The sequence below is a fragment of the Natator depressus genome, chromosome 6 (assembly GCF_965152275.1).
Source record: "Natator depressus isolate rNatDep1 chromosome 6, rNatDep2.hap1, whole genome shotgun sequence".
Classification (NCBI taxonomy): domain Eukaryota; kingdom Metazoa; phylum Chordata; order Testudines; family Cheloniidae; genus Natator; species Natator depressus.
In genome coordinates, this window is record NC_134239.1 from 101,096,753 (window position 1) to 101,117,091 (window position 20,339).

Below are 20,339 nucleotides of genomic sequence, written 5' to 3' on the forward strand. Positions count from 1 at the left end.
TACTTCTGTCACTAAAATAAGCTGATATGACTTGAAATACACACACAAGGAGCAAGTGTGATGGGCTAATTTTTCAGATCATAAACTCATTTTAAAGAAAACATGCAATTAGTAAATTTAAAAAGGTAGATTAAAAATTGAATTCCACATTACTCTGTGTTAAAGTAGCTAATATTGATCAATCTTGAACAGTTATCATATAAAAGGTCTATTATAAATTCATAAACTGACAATTTTGAATTGAACATTTACAAGAGAAATTTACCCACCACTGTTTTCTAGTGGTAATTCTTATGGTTCTCATGGGACTACAGCCATTTGGCCTTACTGCAACACAGCTGTTCCAAATAAACTAGGCATTAACCCCAATACGACCCTCTCCTTCCTCTAACTCACTGTTCACCAAGGGGGTTCACAGAAGTAGGTCTCTTAGCAAACACCATTTGGACACTGGACTCCATTCCAAACGCCACATTGGTGGATCTTTTACGCATTAGTCTATTGGGCCAGCTTTTGAAAAAATATGTATTTAAGATGCCATGGGGAAAAAAAATGACATTTACTTTTTCTCTTGCTTTTAAACTTCAAAGCAAATAAATTTGGCAAATATTTTAAATTAGCCATTTAACATGAAGTGACTAATTCCAACAATTTGGATCCATTTTCCTGAGAGAAGGACTAAGCTTAGTTAAAAGGTTTTAAAGATATTCATTAATTCCAACAGCTCAATTTTAATGGAGAGAGGTATTTAGATGTGGTGTGCACGAACTCTTACTTTATAAGGGGTAGGCTTGGTTTTTAAAAGAAATAGCAGAATGAATGGCCTCTATCCATGTTTTTAGAAATCCTAAACCCCCAGATTATGTCAGTATCTAGGGACTTTTAATAATGCTAATTATTAAACTGACAGTGACAGCTCCACAGGGGTGATTTCAGTCTGTTGAACAAGATTCTTATTTAGGGACTTTTATTGGCCAGATTAGGACCTGATAGAATTTAAAAGCTTAACTCCTTAGCTGCCGGGTCTATCTAGATTAAACCACACAGCATGTTACAGACAGTGTAACCATCAGTGCACACATTCAAATTGTTTCCAAGAGACAAGAAACAGATGTTGTGGTAGCACAGCTGTTACTTTAAAAAACAACATTAACTAAGAGCTGTCTTTAAAACTCTTACCCATTAAAAAACAAAGCCATGAACCCAGAAGCATTATCGTGAATTATGGATTAGTGGATGACAAAATTTCAGTTAACACACATCTGTGAGTAGGTGTTCTTCACAACCAACTCTGACACAAAGTCCACGCTGTGTAGTGTCAAAATTTCACCTTGTTCCTGGGGCTTGCCTTTATTAACAAAGCAACGAAGTTTAGCTCAAGCATTCTCCCCAGCCTGCTCCGTTCCTACACCAGGTCTGCTCAGACCACACTCCAGAGAGTCACTCCCAACTCCTTTATATCCAGGTGTGGTAATCAGCCACACAATTCAGCAAACCCCACTGACCCATTTTCCCAGCAGGATCTACACCTGCTAGGAGGATTGGGTGTTTCAGACAAACACTGCCTGCCAGTTACAACAATGAACTGCATGTGACTTCCAGAAGCAAATACTACTTTGCATTTCTATAGCACATATGACAATATCAAAAGCAAATCTAAAAACAGTAACGTCCTTTTCTGGAATGCCTAAGATTTAAAAAAAAATATTGCCCAAACTTTTTTCCAAAATTAAAAACAGCCTGGAGGTATCGTTTGCAGGTCAAACAACTTGTCGGGGGGGAAATTTATATATCAGTCTATGTTAAAATGATGGCCAAGTAATAAACCTGCTGTTTTCAAGATGAAGTGCTAATACAGCTGACATCATAGGCCCCGATCCTGCAAGCTCACAGATACAGGCAGAACCCTTTGCTCATGCAGTGCCCCATTAAAGTCAATGGGATGCTTATGACATTGCAGGATTAAGGTTTTAATCCCCCTCTTTATATACCACTTCTGTACAGGAGATTAATCTAGATTTATAGGGGAACCAGCACCCAAAACAGAATGGGATCTAATATGGTGTCATATATCAGCATATGTAAATAGTGTATATACAGATTATGCTTTCCAAGATCATAAAATAAAATTATTCATTGATAGAATGTGCATATAATCAAAGAAATATCATTTCCATTTGTGACCTGCCAAGAAAAAGCAGAAACTCTGTGTTTAGGGAACTGCTGTGCAACTGGAAGATTATTTTTTTAAAATTTACCATATAATTTATGGAATTCATGTAGACTTCACTTTAAAATATCTGTATGCAAAAGGCTAAATTAAATGGAACCCATTACAGAAATACAACTGACCAAAGCAGGCCTTTAAAGCTGCAGATATAGCTACGTATGAGGCATTACAGGTCATCCTCGGACTTACAACACAATTGGTTCCTGAAAATTGCTTCATAAGTCGAAACATCGTAACTTGGAACCACAATCCACTCCACTGAGGGACCAAGCGTCGTAAAGTCGAAACCAATTGTCATAAGTCGAATCAGGGTGTCAATCCAAAAACACTGTAAGTGACATTCGCTGTAAGTCAAACATTGTGAAGTTGAGGACTGCTGGTATAAACAATTAATTTAACAAAAATAAATCCCTTTACTACTACACATACCAGACAGAATATTTTCCAATATATCTGAAACTGTAGCTTCCTTAGGCTACAGTACCTACCTAAACAATACTCCAATTGATGTAAATGAGAATTTTGCCTGCGTATATGTAGCAGGATCAAGTCAAAAGTATGTTGAGTCTGGTGAGATTGTCTAGATACAGTGATGTATGCCTTAAACCTAATCTAAAACTCAAAATAGATATGGTGGTGGAAGGTAGCAAAATGCCCTGTGGTTTTACTCTTGCAAGTTGTAGTGCAACAGTTTACTAGGTTAACACTAGAATAAATTAAATTCTTAAACACAAGAGTTACACCAGGTAAATTCAAATTAGAACAGACCTAAAATAAACGTTCACTCACTTTTTTTTAAGCCGTCTAAATGACCCAGTAGAAACATTCCATAATTCAGACCATTCCAATTTTTTTTTTTAAATTGATGATAAAATGATATGGGTTAAATCAAGACGTGCTGAATAAAAGCCAAAGAGATATTTCATGCTGTACAATACCCATTTTTGCACCCTCAGGTCCAATGGGTGCTCCAGCCCACCGTGATCATCCCATGGCAACTGAACCCACCTCCCCACTTGTGCTTTCAGAATAATGCCCCTTTGACTCCACCTCTGATGTGGCAACCTTAACCAACAACTGCCAAAAGCTAGAACAGGGAATCAGCAACTTTTGGTCCGCGGCCTGCCAGGGTAAGCCCACTGGCAGGCCGGACCGGTTTGTTTACCTGCCGCGTCCACAGGTTCGGCCGATTGCAGCTCCCACTGGCTGTGGTTCGCCGCTCCAGGCCAATGGGGGCTGCGGAAAGCGGCGTGGGCCAAGGGCTGTGCTGGCCGCTGTTTCCCACTTCCCCCATTGGCCTGGAGCAGCGAACTGCAGCCAGTGCGAGCCGCGATCGACCGAACCTGCAGAAGTGGCAGGTAAACAAACCAGCCCGACCCGCCAGGGGGCTTACCCTGGTGGGCCGCGAGCCAAAGGTTGCCGATCCCTGAACTAAAACAAACCCACTGAAACCTTGGATCGGAAGAAAAGAGGCAGCTGATGACAGCAGCACAACCCTTCTCCTCCAAGTACATTCCATTCAAGCTGTGAGCCCAGGGGTTAAAGTAAAATTGAACTCTTACCGGTACGGGAGCTGGCTCCGGCCCCCAGAAGGGGCGGGGCCTCGAGCAGAAGGGGCGGGGCTGGGGGGGGGTCAGCATCCCCCAGACAGCCCATCCGCACTGCCTGGCCAGCGCCACCCAGGACTCCAGAGGCCCTTTTAAATCACCAACCCTGGGGCAGCTGCTCCTTTTGCCCCCCACCCTCCACCCCCACCCCCCTGTCGGCAGCTGGGGGAGAAGGGGCAAAAGGGGCAATGACAAAGCACTTGGTACTAAATTACTCCCAGTATATATGTAATAAGGTTTACGGTACTAAGAATCTCAGCTTCTGTACATCACCTTCCCTATATCCTGTTACAAGTTATCACAGTTGAAAATCTGTTATCTTTGAGAGGCACATTAATGTTCAAAATTACAGATGTGAAACTGATTCATGCACTTAAATATATATTACAAACAAATTGTGCCTCAGTTGCATACACCTTGGAGAGGAAATTGACAGACCCATAGTGTATAAAGTCAGCAAAGTAGTTTGGGTGAATTTATAAGGGACTATTTGTTAAAACTGCTGACATTGTGGTCTTGAGAAGAGACAAATGTTGTGGTTTACAAATTTAGATTTTAAAATTCAAGAAAAAAGTTCCTCCCTTGAGTTCCTGAACTGAGAAACAGCTTGAAATGTATATATATAGTAGTACTAAGAAATAAAGTTTATCTATAGAGGCCTATTAATTAAGCAACAAATCAGGGACTCCAGGGCTCTTCTTACTATTAGAAGAGATTTAAATTCAACAAAGGGGCACACTGTATATAAAAACTTGTTTACAGCTGGCAACACAGCTATTGGGCACAAGTTATGAACCAAAACCAGAACTCGGATTTACAGCAATACGATATATATATAATGTTCTTTCTGCACATTCAGTGAATGACTTCATATTTACTCCTCCCACCATTATTAATGGAACTTGTAAGGTTTGAGTTACTTATGGAAGCTGCACAGGAGCCATTTTGAAAGTATAACTGTTTTCAGAGTTGTGTCTCAGCAGCAATTCTTTTTTAAATGCAGAACTATTTCCAGCCATTCAGAAATGTCAAGCAATTGTCCAAGGACTTAGTGGTCATAAGTATGGGAACTACAGGCATCAAAATGTAGCAGTGACCACACATAAAGTGCTTCTTCCACTGGCATTTCCAATCTGCATTCTTCAAATGAAAGATGTGCCTCAAAACCACACAGACACTAGCCAAGTGATGATAACGTTAATTCTTTTCTTCCCACGACCACAAGCTTTTATGCAAACTGTAGGGATTTTTGTGATGCAGTATGTGCCATTTGAGTGAATATTGGCACTTCTGAAAGTTAAGGATCTAGCAGATATGAAAACAGATCCTTTTGCTGCTTCTAGTTTTTTCAAACTATTCAATGCCCATAAAAGGTGTCAGATCAACAGGCTGATGCACAGAATGGAGGAAACACGACACAGCCACTTCAAGCTTCCCTAGGCTACCCTGCCAGACTGCCCCACCCCAGGCTTGTTTCAAATAACTGCTCCAAAGCCTAGTCCACACAAGCACATTCTGTACCCACTGTTGGTAAAGAATGCAGTTGCACTGGTGGTGACAATTGTTTCAGTGCTAGTGTATACAGGCTAAATAAAGCATTACCTACAGTGTGGTAAAGGGTGACATGGTGATGAATTCAGTACAAGAACCAAACAGAATAGAATAGGGTATCTACACTCAGGATTTTCCCCAAGTTCTCCTGCCATTGCCCTAGTTACATCTTACCCCTCAACTTGGTGTCATCTACAAATTTTATAAACACATTCTCCACTCCATTATCCAAGTCATTAATGAAAATATTGACTAGTACTGGACCCAGGACTAACCCCTGAGGGACCCCACCTTATAGTAATTTCAGACCATGTTTCCCTGGTTTGATTATGAGACTGTCACAAGGGACTGTATCCCTTTTAAAAGTCAAGATATATCTCATCTACCGCTTCCCCAGTAACCCTGTCAAAGAAGGAATTTAAGCAGGTTTGGCATGATTTATTCTTGACAAACCCATGCTGGCTGTACCGTAACCCTTTTATCCTCTACTTGCTTACAAACTGTTTAATAATTTGTTCCAGTATTTTTCTAGGAATCAAAGTTAGGCCGACCCATCTATAATTCCCCACCTCTCCCCGCTTTTTAAAGATATTATGTTTGTCCTTCTCCAGTCCTCTGGGAGCTCACCTGTCTTCCATGAGTTCTCAAAGATAATCACTAATAGCTCTGAAATTGCTTCAGCTAGTTCCTTAAGTACCCTAATATAAATTTCATCAGGTCCTGCCAATTTGAATACATCTAACTTATTTAAATGTTCTTTAACCTGTTCTTGTCCTATTTTCCTTTTCCATTGTTGCTCACACTAATTGTGTTGAGTATCTGCTAGCCTCTAACCTTTTTAGTGAAGACTAAAGCAAAACAGACATTAAACACTTCAGCCTTCCTGATGTCCTCTTATTAGGTCAACTTCTCCTCTAAGTAGTGGGCCAACACTTTCCTGTGTCTTTCACTTGCTCCTAATGTATTTAAAGAACCTGTTTTTACTGCATTTTACATGCATTGCCAGGTGTAACTCATTTTGTATCTTAGCATTTCTGGTTTTGTCCCTACATTCTTGTGTTATTCTTTTGTACACCTCCTAAGCTATTTATCCATGTTTCCACTTTTTTTAGGATTCCTTTTTGATTTTCAGTTCATTAAAGACATACAAATACGTACATCAACAAGAGCGGTGGAAAGCTGCCAATGCTCTCTGATCCATCCAGTCTCCAGAAATCCTTTTATCAGCCTCCTTAAAGGTTAGTTACAGTCAAATAGCTTGAGCTCTGTTGTGTTAGTCACTATACAAAGTTATCCTGGATTTTAACCCGAATGCAAATATTCAGAGACCAGCCAGTCTCCCGCTTGTTCAAAGCACGAGCTAGAAAGTGAAAACACACCCTCCAACACACATGTACACATACACAAAGCTGACCCAATGACATTTCACATTCTCCCTCACAGAAGCCTTCCCAAAATGTCACAGAAGTTCAAAAAGTTAATTACCAGCATTTTGGTTGTTAGCCAGTGGCACAGTGTTCATTAAATGGAATTAGTGACAGATCCTCTTTAACAGATTTCTGCTCAAGAAATCCCACCACAAAATTACTAATTTGCTTCGTTTCAGGCGATGAAGTTCTCACAGGCCACGATTACAGAACCTGTAAAAGTGCAGCTACTCAGTGGGAAACCTAGAGACTTTCCTTGCAACCAAGACTAACCATTTTTCATACACTTCAATTAAAACAAAAAATTGGAACCAGCCAACTCAAAACTCTCATATTAAAAGTTGCCAGTGTTTCTCCCCGTTTCACTGCAGCAATCTAGACACAAAGCACTGGTGGTTGTTTTTTTACAGCCCCCGGTGATCCAAGTTTTGTGCTGCTGTAAGTGCTGGCATAACTTCACTGAATTCATAGATTAATTGCTTTTGACAGAGTTAACAAAAACAGCAATTGATGAGACACCAGGTGAACGTCAGAGCCACTTAAACTGTTCTTATTCCAGTATAAAAGTGTTTATTTAGTGCATTTGCCATTTATGCCCAGTGAAGTAAAATTTTTAAAAGAGACAGGTCTAAGCCACAAAGGTCAGATCTAGATCCAAATTTCCCTGATACCCAGCTCTCTTCAGATACAAGGTTTAGATTCAGACCTGGTAGAGAGATAGTGCTTCAAAGTTCTGATCCAGATCTGGAATGTCCTAACATTGTGGGGGGCCGTTTGGGTCCAGGGTTCTGGTTCATTCCCATCTCTACTTTCAGAAGAATATGACCAAATACTGAAATGAATTTTGTTTTAACAAGGAGATCAACTATACTGAGCACAATGAGTTAGACATTTATATGGACCCAAAAAGCTATCCAGCCTTTGAGTGATATCTTAAAATAGTTTAATTTTAGTAGCTACTGATATCTTATTCCGAAACACAGGGACTAGGGGATCATGAACTCATCATGTTTCTATTCTTCCTTGTCTTGGGGGGGGGGGGGGGGGAGTCTTTTGTTTTGTGAGGTCCACTTTGTCCCTGTGTTTGATAACACACAAAAGAATAATCACCCTCACTTCCCTCCATATACATTCTCCCCACTAAATACAAGGAATTAGCTGTAAACTAGATTTGAGTCCATTTGGTTAAAATGAAGGGAATTCCCCAAGGCCAACATGGTGTTTTTTAAGCTTGTGCTTCCTTGAGGAAGCAGCAATTTGTGCTTCTATTGTTTTTCAGGAACCTTCCCTCCCGCTTCCAGACTGCCACTGAAATTGATTAGATGTTTTCAGTCAGCAACACACTAGCCTCATCTCGAGCTATTGACTTTGATTACTCAACTATACAAACACAACCAAATTTCAGGCTACTTAAAAAACAAACAAACAAACAAACAAACAAAAAGGCTCAAAGGAGGTGAGGTTTCACAATAATTACTATGAAAAGTTTCAGATGGCAAAATTCTCTAGCACATCCTGAAATATCCATGCCTTGGCTATACTTTGTAACAACCAACCATCATTTAATTCAAAATGATATACACTAGCTGGGCTTGTAACACACAAGGAATCTTCCACAATACAACCACCATTAGTAGCAACGTGACAGTGCATATCAATCATACATAGAACTGTGCAGGTTGCTGCACAGACAGCCTTTAACTCCTTCCAGGCTATTAGGAATTGAAGGTTATGCAACATCATTTAAAAGGGAATCTCTCTTAGATTAACAATGATTTGCCCTAAAGACCTTGATGTGATAAAGGAGAAATGATCTCCTTACATGTAGTGTATAGATACAAAAATAAATTTTTTTGTTAGGTTTGCTATTATTTAACATTTTCAAGAACTATCGGTAATTAAATTTTGCTATCATACTATTTACATGCAGGGTATGCATTCCTGAGGTAGGGAGATGCACTAGCCTGACAAAGTAATGGTACAGATTTTTCTGGAATATGGCCAGAGTCTTATTATTATGCCTCCTATCTCCAGCCTCAGCTCTTGCTCCCGGTTACAAATAGTAAGAAAACATTATAAGGTATTACTGTAGTGCCTGGCTGGATTAGATTATATTAAAAAAATCCAACAGCGCAGAACCAACAAGACACTAAAGAAGCCAGGTCACACAGTTCTGAATCTCATTTATTTTCTTCCATAATCTATCCCCTCTTTGTACATTGTCGAACAAAGGGCCTGATCATCTGCTACAAGGTGCTCAACTCCCATGAGTGAGACTAAATGTTAAGAGTTCTCAACACCCTAAGGATCCGGCCCTTGGATTGCAAACACTGTGGAGAAAGGACTGTGTCTTCCGATGTTGTATGTAGTATAGTTGTAGCAATGTCGGTCTCAGGATATTAGAGAAACAAGGTGAGTGAGGTAATATATTTTATAAGACCAACTTCAATTGGCAAGACAGACAAGCTGAAGAAGAATCTGTGGTTCAAAAGCTTGTGTCTCTCTCTCTCTCTCTCCAACAAAAGTTGGTCAATAAAAAATAGCACCTCACCCACTTTGTCTCTGTCTTCTGATGTCTGTAAAACTTCATACAGATCTATGGTGTTGAGTAAGCAATAACAAGACGGACAATGAAATCCCATCCTATTATGTTGAAAGATTGAGTAAATGGGATTTCCCTGCTGGGGTAGAGAACTCAATGGGACGATTAAAGTTATTTATTTTTAAGTGAATGACAACCCATTCCAGCAATACCTACAATGCTAAATGATTGAGACATAAGTTTGCTGTCTTCAAAAATATATAAAATGCCAACACACCACCTCAGATCAAAAAGCTACACAATCTACTCTCCTAACATGCGGCCATAACTTGCATTTAAAAGTCATCAGTTCTACTTTACTTTCTTCTGCATGAATCCCTCTCACTCTCGGACTTTCTTTAGCAAGCTCTGTAGCACAGATAGGAATTGGTGGCAGTAATATTTTGTATATTATGTCTCTCTCTACTATAGTTGCATCTACTATAGTTACATTTTATATATATATTTTGTATATTATGTCTCTCTCTACTATAGTTGCATCAAGCTGCAGAACTGTAATAAAGGTTAATGAAGTACCATTATTCTCCCACACTCTCAAGAGATGCAACGCTCCATCCAGCTGCCTCTAGTGTACAGCGTATGGCTAGAAGAGATGCAGGTGGATGAGAAGAGCCTGGGAATGGGAGCTGATGTGATCAGTCTCTCATGAGACTTATTTAAACACAATAGGTATGTACAGGACCATTTTAATACTCCTTGGCATTTCAAGATGTCTCCAGGGGTGAAAGCAACGCTACTTGTTGTAAACACGTTTTATATCCTCAGACATTAGTCCTATTTCAATGATCCTGCAGAAGAGTTGAATATCAACACAGCTAACCAAAGAGCTATCATAGCCTTCAAACTCAGTTTTTTCCTTCCTTTTTAAAATCTGCTGATGGGCCATGAAGGCTAGAAAAGTTAGCTCTATCTGTATTTCAAAGTGCTGGCAATGATGGCTGAAAATGCTTTTACATGAACACAATTTCCTCTTCATTTCCTGTGGTAGTTTTCTTTAACAGACAACTAATTCCTGTGCTAGCGGAAACACCACAACCCTCAGCAGACACCAGTAAGAGCAGAAGGCACACCTGATAATAAATCTTGATGTTTCTGACTAAGATGGTCAGGTTTTGGATTCGGAGGTTGACATCATTATCGACGTGCTTGTTGACACGTTGGTTTGTCGGCCGTGGATCTCTAGGGGAAAAAAAGGGAAAACCCAATGTTAGAGACTGGGCATGCATCAGCTCTATCCCGTCACACTACAATAATGCAGTACAAGGAGGACTCTTAAGCGTCTGAATATTTCAGTACAGTTAATACAAACTTACAGTTCAATAAACTAACAACTTAATATTCCCTTTGCAGCCATGTAATGAAAGGGAGGGAGAGAGTTTGGAACTCCTCCACATACCACTCTGCGGAACGCATTTTAGGTGATCCTATGTGACAATTCAAGAGCCTCCCTCACTTCTAAGCAACAGCATCCTGCAACCACTATGCACCCCCAGAGCAAGAGGCATGCAGCATACATGTAGTTAGACCATTCCTCATGCAAGGAAATCTCATTCAGACACAGGCCATTTTCTGTCTTGTCTAATTAGATTTAAGCCCTGTCTTATATTTTAAGACTGTTCAGTGTCTAGCACACTGGGGCCCAGATCCAGAGTGGGGCTTCTAGGAACTACTGGAAGATATATAAAGGTGCATGTGTGTGCAAGAGAGCAATTAATCGGGATGCGGGGCGGAGGAGGAGGAGGGAGATTAGGAGGCTAGAAGTTTTCTTTGTTTTAAAGGAAGTGACTACAACTGAATCTCAAGGGTGAACTGAAATGACTGTTTTTGAAGGAAAAAAAAGCCCCAGATGATTAAGAATTTGTATGCAAGTTAAACACATCAATGCATCTTAAAAGGGATATGAAAAACTTGTGATCAGTGAATCCCCTAGTTCAGAGTGTAATCTGCTGACGCCTAACCAACATAGGCATCTGCATTGCTTTTAATCTAGCCATTGACAACTCTTCCACAGGAAACACTGAATTTGGGTGTTGACAGGTGAATTAAAGTGGAACTGATATGCTGTGTGACTGTTTGTCAAAAGTTTACACAAGTATCGTAAGCAGCTAAGAGTATTTTTGTGTTTTTAAGCACAACCACGTCAATTCATCTTTGCACAGAACATGGGTAATACATGTAGACATCACAGAGTGCCTCTCCCATTGAAGAGATGGCCAAAGTCCTGCTTTGCTATTAGACTTATACCTATATGCATGTGCAGTTGGTGTTTTTAAATGCACTGAGGTACAAAGGCGTAAATTTGCCACTGGCATAAATCGGAAAGACTCCTCTTCATCCACTCTTACAGAAGCAGTAATATTCAGCACACTGACTGCAGTTTTAATGTACAAGTTAAGAAAAACACAGGACTTCAACATAAAATGCCATACTATCACCTTTACTTGAACTGCCTCATTTTTGTTGATGTTTGCAGCCCTGAGATTAACTTGCCCTTGTTACGGAAATTGGTGCTCAAATACTATGGTGATGGGGTCATACAAGTACCTAGTGAGACAGATCAGACAGCTGTGCAGCAGCACAAGACATGTGCAAGATTTGAAAGCGGAACCTGGGTTTGACCTCTCCAGGTCCTTGTTAGACCAGCCAGTATGGGGAACTCTCTGAAGAATTCTGGCAGAGAGTCTGATTCTGATGGATGCTGGATACTTAGCCTTTGTGATTAAAGTCATTACAGTACACAGGGAAGCAAAAAAAACAGTAAAGAGAAGTTGACTACACAGATGGGGTAGTTCAAAGCCCTCCAGGTTCCACATGAACCAATCCATTCATGCACTACATAGCAGTGCTGCTGTTCAATACTATAGCCCATTAGCCCAAAGTCTAGATCCAGAAAGACGACACGCTGGCTTTTGCTGTTCTGTTTGGCCACCTGCTGCCATACTTTAACAAAGGAAATATTATTTTTGATGGTTGCTTATCTCACAAATCTATCACTGTGACATACAAGGAATGATGATGGGGCTGGAAAATATGCTGACTTTAAAAGTTTGATTAATAAAAAAACCCACAAGAGGAAAACACACCCAACCCACTGAAGACAACTGGCAAAGAACTGGTGTTTCTTTTGAATATTCCTACATAGGGCAGTTTTAGGCCCAGGGTGAGATTTTCAAAAGCACCTAAGTGACTCAGGAGCACAAGGTCCATTGACTTTTAATGGGACTTTTGCTCCTAAATCATTGAGACATCTTTGAAAAAAAAAATCACACCCCCTTTACTGCCCAGAAACTGCAAAACACCCACCCACACAGCCACTTAACTTTATACATACAAGTAGCCCCACTGAAATCATTGGGACTATTCACATCCATAAGTGTTTCCAGGATCAGGGTCTGAGGAAAAAACTTCCTAAACTGCCACTATTACGTTTAATGACAATAATCAGTTTGCCCAGGGCAGCCTTTAATATCATTGACCATGAGGCTTCTTGATCTGCCTGTGGAGCCAGACTGGAGTAAATGGTTCTACCATTTCCTCTCCAAGATGGAGGCCAAGTGCTTTCTTGAAAATAAAATATAGTCTGAACATTACGTTACAGATGTTTGAAGAAATTGCATAAGTGGGCAGGTTTTTTTAATGTTAGAAAGGGGCACTGTGCAATGCCCCGAAAGCTCACAGCTGCTAGTCAGTATACAGACCACAGTCATGTACAGTTTGTTGCCCAATAGAAAGGACTGGGATAAGTGAGACCACGTATACAGCAACTTTATAAACTTCCTAAGCAGCACGGAATCTTATACATGCGGTGAGGTAAGCAGCTTCTTTCCCTGAAACAGAAATGCTTTTCAACTTGTCACCACAGAAGCACTTTATGAAATGTTAATGTTCACTGTATAACAAATTCAGATACGGATACTGGAGATGCACATGTGCAACAGGAGATCAGTAAGTTATGGGAGTCATGACAAGTTGCTCTTTGAGACAATGGCTGGTTCCTGAAAAGCAGATAATCTTACAGGTCCTGGTTTGCTTGGTCTTACACGATTCTGTAACCTAAAGGCATCTCGGCCCAGTTAGTACTTGGATGAGCACCTACTTATGAATCCTAGGTGTTCTAGGCATTCAGCTTTTCTGCAAGAAAAACTGATATTTAAAAATGAAGTAAGCTTTTAAAATACGTTTTCTATATTTGATCTTCTGTCTAGTGTGAGTGGGCAGCATAATGCAAAGGGCACGGATTGGACTGCTGCTGCTATCTCTACCTCTCTCACCAGGATTTAAAAATCCATTTTCCCCAGGCTAGTAGGGACGTGGAGAGCATGAATGGGCTGAGTGGTGTCGGGGAGCAGAGACAGTAGGGTGGCTGGCTGCTAAGGGAAGGCAGCAAGTGTGGAATCACAGCAACAGAGAGGCAGCTACTCCTTTTAGACATTAGAAAGACAGGACCAGAGCACTCCTGTATCTTCAGGACAAGAGGCAGCAGAGTGGCATCTCCCCACTTCTCTTTAACTGGGTGAACCAGAAATGAGCCTGTAAATGGGTAGCTGCATATGGGCACATGCAGGACAGGTGGGTATGTTGGAAGATGTGGGTCTGGGGAGTGAGGGGAAGGATGTTTGCGGGGAGGGGGAGATAAATGAAAACAAAACACAGAGCAAGAGAAGAAGATACCAGAAATCTAGGGGAGAAGCAAAAGAACAGAACTCAGTGTAGGAAAAGAGAGGAAGCTACTCATAACAACACAGAAAAGGTTACAACTTAATCTGTAATAGCAAAGAATATGTGGAGCAAAGTCAGGGAGGGGGAACAGGGTCCAACAATCACAAGATACTGCGTAAGCTGTGCAATAAGAAGCAAGCTTCACATTTACAGGAATATCTTTTTCCTTTAATTAAACTGAGGGAAAGAGTCTCAAACTGTGGCCTATGGACATGATACTGGCTCTCCTCCTTGTTTCCAGTGTCTAAATTCCCAGCAGTCTCAGCTCGGCCACTGGCCTGTTAGACAACTTTGAGCAAGTGACTAGCCCTTTCCACGCCTCAGTTTCCCCATTTGTAAAATGGGGATAATGATATTGACCTCCCTTTGAAAAGTCTTTTGAGAGCTCTGAATGAAGAGATCTCTGTAAGAGCTAGGTATTAATTGTATTAAAAGAAACTAAAAATATATCATATTTAGATTACACAGAAAACTAACAGGGATATTATGCAAGTGGAGGTGACAGCTCTCAAGAATCTCAGTATTAAAATATGCTCCCCACTATGAATGAGTTTGAGACCACTGAACTGAATCTCATGAGTCCCTCGATATTCAGCATTTTCCTTGAAGCCCCTGCTCCGTATGAGTACATTAGAATCCTACCTTTCATTTCTAAAGAGAAAGTATGTTTTTAGCCCTCATGATTGCAGAAAAAAACATGAGTTGAGTGTAACCCAGAAGTTAAAAAAACAGAAGGCAAATAAAAGGACAGAAAAATTATTAATTAAAAAAAAATCCAATCTTTTTTTTGGAAGAAGTGGGGGTGTCTTGATGTTTAAATGCTTTGAGCTGCTAATACTGGGCAACTGTGCTTGAAAAGACCTCATCGGAGAGCTAGCCATCAGTTAAAACAGATCATGAATTCTGGGAAAGGATTTTTAAGTTCAAAATGACAGGTCTCACTGGAGTAATCTGTGGCAAATAAGTGTTACAAGTAAGTGGGAAGCCCTCAAATAGGGCCAGCGAATTATCAGGTATCACAGATAATCAAATGTACCAGGGGTCACTAGTATTCTATTGCCTCAGGGCTGATTTTGTCTGAGATAAAAGTTGGTTTGGGAAGAACTATCCTGCAGTCCCAATCTCCTGTATTCTTTTGCCTGCACTTTGTTCCTGGAAGTAATTCACTAATGGAAAACAAACAACAGAAGAGGACTTTGTTTAGTCTAATTGCCACATGATTCAATGATCAGCTTCCTCTTCTTTCGTATCTAATACCCTAAAGCCAATGAGAGTAGGATTGGGTCCTAAACTGCCTGACAGACTATAAAATAAATATGTAAATATGCTTTAAAACAACAGGAAATATGCTTCCAAATAATGTAACCCTCATGTACACATGGCTGCTTGCTGCTTCCATTATCATATTGGCTACTCCCATCACATATACTGAGATCACAGAAGACAGGTTGATGGTATTATAAACCATGACAATTGCAAGCAAAATTCAAAGATATTTATTAAACAGACTTTCCATTTAGGAGTCGCAAAAAGTGATGGTTTTGTCAGATTTATTCCTGTTAGATATTTTGTCACTTTATTCCTGTCAGATGTGTTCCAGTCTAGGTGTGTAACCTATTATTTAACAAGCCAATACACAAAAATTTAGGGCTCCTTGTGTATACACATCCACCATTTCCCAATAAAAACACTCCATCATAAGAAGCTAAGGGCTTAAGCAGTAAATATTTGCTTATACTAACAGATATTCCTGCCCCAATGTAATCACTGTACTCAAGGCGATCAGCTTTGTCACTACGTGTCAGTTTCATACCAGGAAGTGACACAAAACTGTATGCAGCAGAGTCTGAAAAACTTTGAAATGTGGCTGTAGAACAGCGTATTAATTTAATACAAATGCACCCACAAGAAATGCAGAAGTTCTAGTACTACTGCAGTTTCACCATGGATAGCTGTATTATTTAGTGCCCCACTAAAGAATATTGTATCATTTGCTCATAAGGGATATTATTTACAGATATGCAACTATGCCATATCCGTGCTTAGGTCAGAGTCAACTGTGCCAGAATACAGAAGAAGGGGACCATCAACAACAAAGACTTATCTTGTTTAGCAGTATCTAAAAATGTAGTGACATTAACATTGGATAGTTGGGCACAGTCTGACTCAGTATGTAACTATCACCTGCATGAGTGTGTAAGGAAGCCTATCGTCCCTCCTTGCAAAGTTGCATGCCCGAAGCTCAGCTCATTTTTGAGTCCCTCTGAACTCTAGCTGTCTAAAAAGGACAGGGTGCCAGCAGGCCACTGGCCAGCCCTCACTCCCCCTCCCCCATTTCACACAGCCAGCAGACCTGGACAGGCAAAAAGAATGGCAGCCTGCATTGCACCTCCCTCGCTGATCTGACTAAGCCATCCAAAATGCCTCCTGGGGGTTCTGGCTGCTGCATGGCCCTTCTGCACCCACACCAGCATGCCAGATGGTGTGTAGGGCATAATCCAGCTTACCGTATTTAGAAATCATTGGCCTGATTGAGTGAATGGAGCCTGCTCAGCACCGCACACAGTCAAAGCCCTATATTTTGCCAGCAATCAAAGCTCACCAAGTTTAACCATACCACTTAATAGAGCCACTGGATTCCTTTCAGCGATGATCTGACATTAAACCTCACTTGACATCAGGACAGAAATAATGTATTTTAACAATGAAGGACCTACAGCATCAGCCCTGCAGCTTGAAACAAAGTTTTGTTCGGGGGTTTTGGATGGGAGGCGAGGGGGAGGAGGCACGGAGGTAATACAAATACCAGCATCACCAGCTCCCATTTAGAGACATCTGTTTTGCTGCAACTACACAATAAGGGTTTCAATCACATGGGACCATAAAAAAATCCAAACCTAAAACTCAAACTGGCATTTAGGTGTGAAGTCATATGCCTGTGTTGTGTGTGTTCAAACAACTTTGTCAACAGGATATTCCTCAGGCTACACAATTTCAGGTAGGACTAACAAGAAGAGAACACCTGATTGGTCAGACAGTTGTCTAACAGTTCTTTACTACACTCCACCCTCTGCGTGCCTTCAGAGCGCCAACATTATTTTAACATGGCACATAATATACTATCCGATTTATCAAGGACCCTGACAAGCAGGGTTTCAGCAAGACACAAGCATTTAAAGTCAACCTTACATGGAACGTGAGGAACTGATGAGTGAGCATTTCTGAGACATTTGTTTTTCTATTCTGAAAACTTTGTGGGGCAGAAACACATTTAGAAAGGCTCTCCTGATTTACAGGCAAGCAGTAATTGCATTGCAAATTCTAAAGGTTGGCTAACAAAGAGTGAAGGTCACAAACAGCAGCTCTCTTCAGCACCTTGCTGGGTTGGGTGTACATAAATACTGTAGTGCTGGTTCCTTAGTTAAATAATCTCAGGCTCTCAATAGGAAAATTTTGGTTTCTTTGATCCCAAGACACCATCAGAAGCACTGCCAAAGCCATCTAAAAAAGGAAAAAGAAAGCCCTGTCTACTTGTGTTTAATCTAATGGGCGTTTCTTACTCCAGTAGTCATTGTGTGTTAGTGCTTCCGTCCTACATTTTCCATGGTACTGCTGGCAGAATTGTCTTTTGGAGGAGATGTAAGACTAAGCTCTTGAATGCTAGTGGTCATTAAAGATCCCATGGCATTTTTCGCCAGAGTATGGTATCCTGACCGAACACCAACTAGCATAATTACAGTTAACCTGAATCCCTCTCCCCTGCAATTTCAATTGGATTTTATTGTTCACTCCTTGCCCCAAAATGCTGTTAAATTGTTGTACGCTGTAGAACAGTTAAGTTCCTCCCTAGAGGTGGCTGAACTTCAATGGTTGATGAGGTGATGTAAACACTCTATTAAAATTATATGTAAATATTTTGTCAACAAAACACTTTGGGAGTCATTATTATAAGACGCAGTGACCTTCTACAGTTCTATCACTTAAAAAAAACCTCAGTTGCTCATATTTCTTTGTTGTAAATAGACACCAAGATAGCACCGTTTTTGTTTTCCTTCGTTAGGTACATTCTATTTGGACATACAAGGTCCGCTAAAAAAAAATTTCCAACAATGTTCATAAATTAGTTAATCCTAGTTAGTTAATTCCATAGCAGCCTCACTACAGCTGTAACCTTGTCTAGCATGGAAATGTACTTTACAGAAAGATGGACATGATGTGAAACCGCCTTCCACTTCTACACATTAGGAAAGTTCAGATCTATATTGATGCTTGGAGCCCTGATTTTAGAAATGCTATTTAAAAAGGGGTTCTACCATGAAAAATGACTAAGAAACGTGGCCTTTCTGTAACCAGAGTCATAGGTCATGTAAGATTTAAAAAAAAAAAAAAAAAAAAAGATAACAAACAGTTAGCACTGCAGAAACAATACACCTCAGAGGGAGTGCCCTGGATTCGACTTTGGCTCATGTTAATTGTTAGCCAAATTCCATTTACAGAATATTTATTGCTGGTAATGCACAAACCAGAAAGAATTCTGTTTCACTTTCAAGATGGCACGTGGAACTGGCCACCATCAGAGACAGGATACTGGACTAGATATCTTGCTGTAAGAAGACAGACTCAAGACACCATCTTTACAAAGTCACTTTTCAGAAAGTACTTCCACAGTAAGCTCCCAATGACAAGTTAATCATCTACAGCAGGATCTTCAAAAGTGCTCAGGGTTGGCCTAGATCTGAATCCACTGAAATCTATGGTAAAATGTCAATAAACTTCATTCAATGGGAGCAGAATCAGACCCATATTAAGTGCTTTTGAACATTCCACCTTTAAAAGTTAAATCAAAAAAACTTTTCCACATAAACTCCTTATCTGAAATATGTCCATTATGTTTAAAGCCAAATACAAATTCATATGAAACAGAATCTGCATATGATAAATTCAGCAACAGGAAAGGATGTGGTCAAAACTAGATTAACGTAGAAATTTTTTACTAAGAGCTTACTTAAATGTAAAAAAAAAAAAAAGAGCTAGATTAATATAACTGTTTTCTATTTCAGATTAAACTATTTATAAATGTCCTAATTCTATCTGTGGTGTTCCGTGACAAACACGCCACCCAAATGAAAAAGCATTTTCCTGAACTACATGAACACTTTGAAACTTTATATTTGAACACAGATAATTCTATTCACTTCTACATAAGTGTGACACACTGACTACAGTAAAGTTTCACATGATATGGCTTTTTCATTTCTTCAGAGATGATGAAATGTGCCATCCCAGGGTGATACACAAACAATTAACGAATGTATCAGGGCAATTTTTTAAATCAATTTTTAAAGCTGGGTCAACTTTTGTGTGTGGTCAATTTCAAATTCAGGAAATAAAAATACAATCCCCCTCCCAACCTAGGGAAAAATATTGCAAGAGGAAAATCTTTTGCCATGCACCTGTTTTCCAACCAACTCTCTATCAATTATAAAGAAGACTGAAATGCTTTAATGCCTGTCAAACAACAGTAACGCACACTTTACCTTCAATAGGAAGACACATTTAATTCACCAATAATGAGGCAATCTGCATATTAGGAAACTGACCTGTCTATTCAAAAGTATTGATTTCCAGAATACATTTAAACGCAAGTCAACTCAATTACAGTAATTTAAGATTGGATCTTGTAACACTAAGCAGTTTTCATTATCCCTTAAAAGATTACTTACATTTGCAACATGATTTTGTTCAGAAAGACACCATCTACCAGATCCATATACATAGCCAATTTGTCTTCATTTTCATTCCCTAATGGTCCAAATGTCTTCACCTGTCAGAAAAAATAGCAGATATTTTAATAATCCATCACAATTTTCTTACAGACTAACCTAAAACTGCACACGTCCCAAGACTCACTAGAAACCATCTCCAACCCCACCACTGCCAAAGCAGCTACAAATTGAGTAGTTAAACAATCCCTGCACATCTTCCAAACACAAAAGGCTCATCTGTGAATAGGCTTTCTGACATAAGGGGAGGGAAGCAGCCCTGCTGTAAAACTGTTGATGTCAACAGGGCTGAACTTGTTTACACCAGCACCGAATTTAAATCTAGATTGGATGTTTTCCTAAAAGATCTGTTCTAGGAATTATTTTGGAGAAGGTCTCTGGCTTGTGTTACACAGGAGGTCACACGGGATGATCACAATG

At 40.0% G+C, this 20,339-nt stretch overlaps 1 protein-coding gene across 2 annotated transcripts in view; it reads right to left on the minus strand.

Annotated features, from left to right (window-relative positions):
* CCDC88C (coiled-coil domain containing 88C) overlaps positions 1-20,339 on the minus strand; it is a 124,646-nt gene that overhangs the window by 102,554 nt on the left and 1,753 nt on the right. For both annotated transcript variants that reach the window (XM_074956122.1, XM_074956123.1), the window contains exons 2-3: positions 19,860-19,960; positions 10,488-10,596 (exon numbers count right to left, since the gene is read on the minus strand). In XM_074956122.1, the coding sequence (XP_074812223.1) occupies positions 10,488-10,596; positions 19,860-19,960 (210 nt within the window). The remainder of the gene's footprint in view (positions 1-10,487; positions 10,597-19,859; positions 19,961-20,339) is intronic.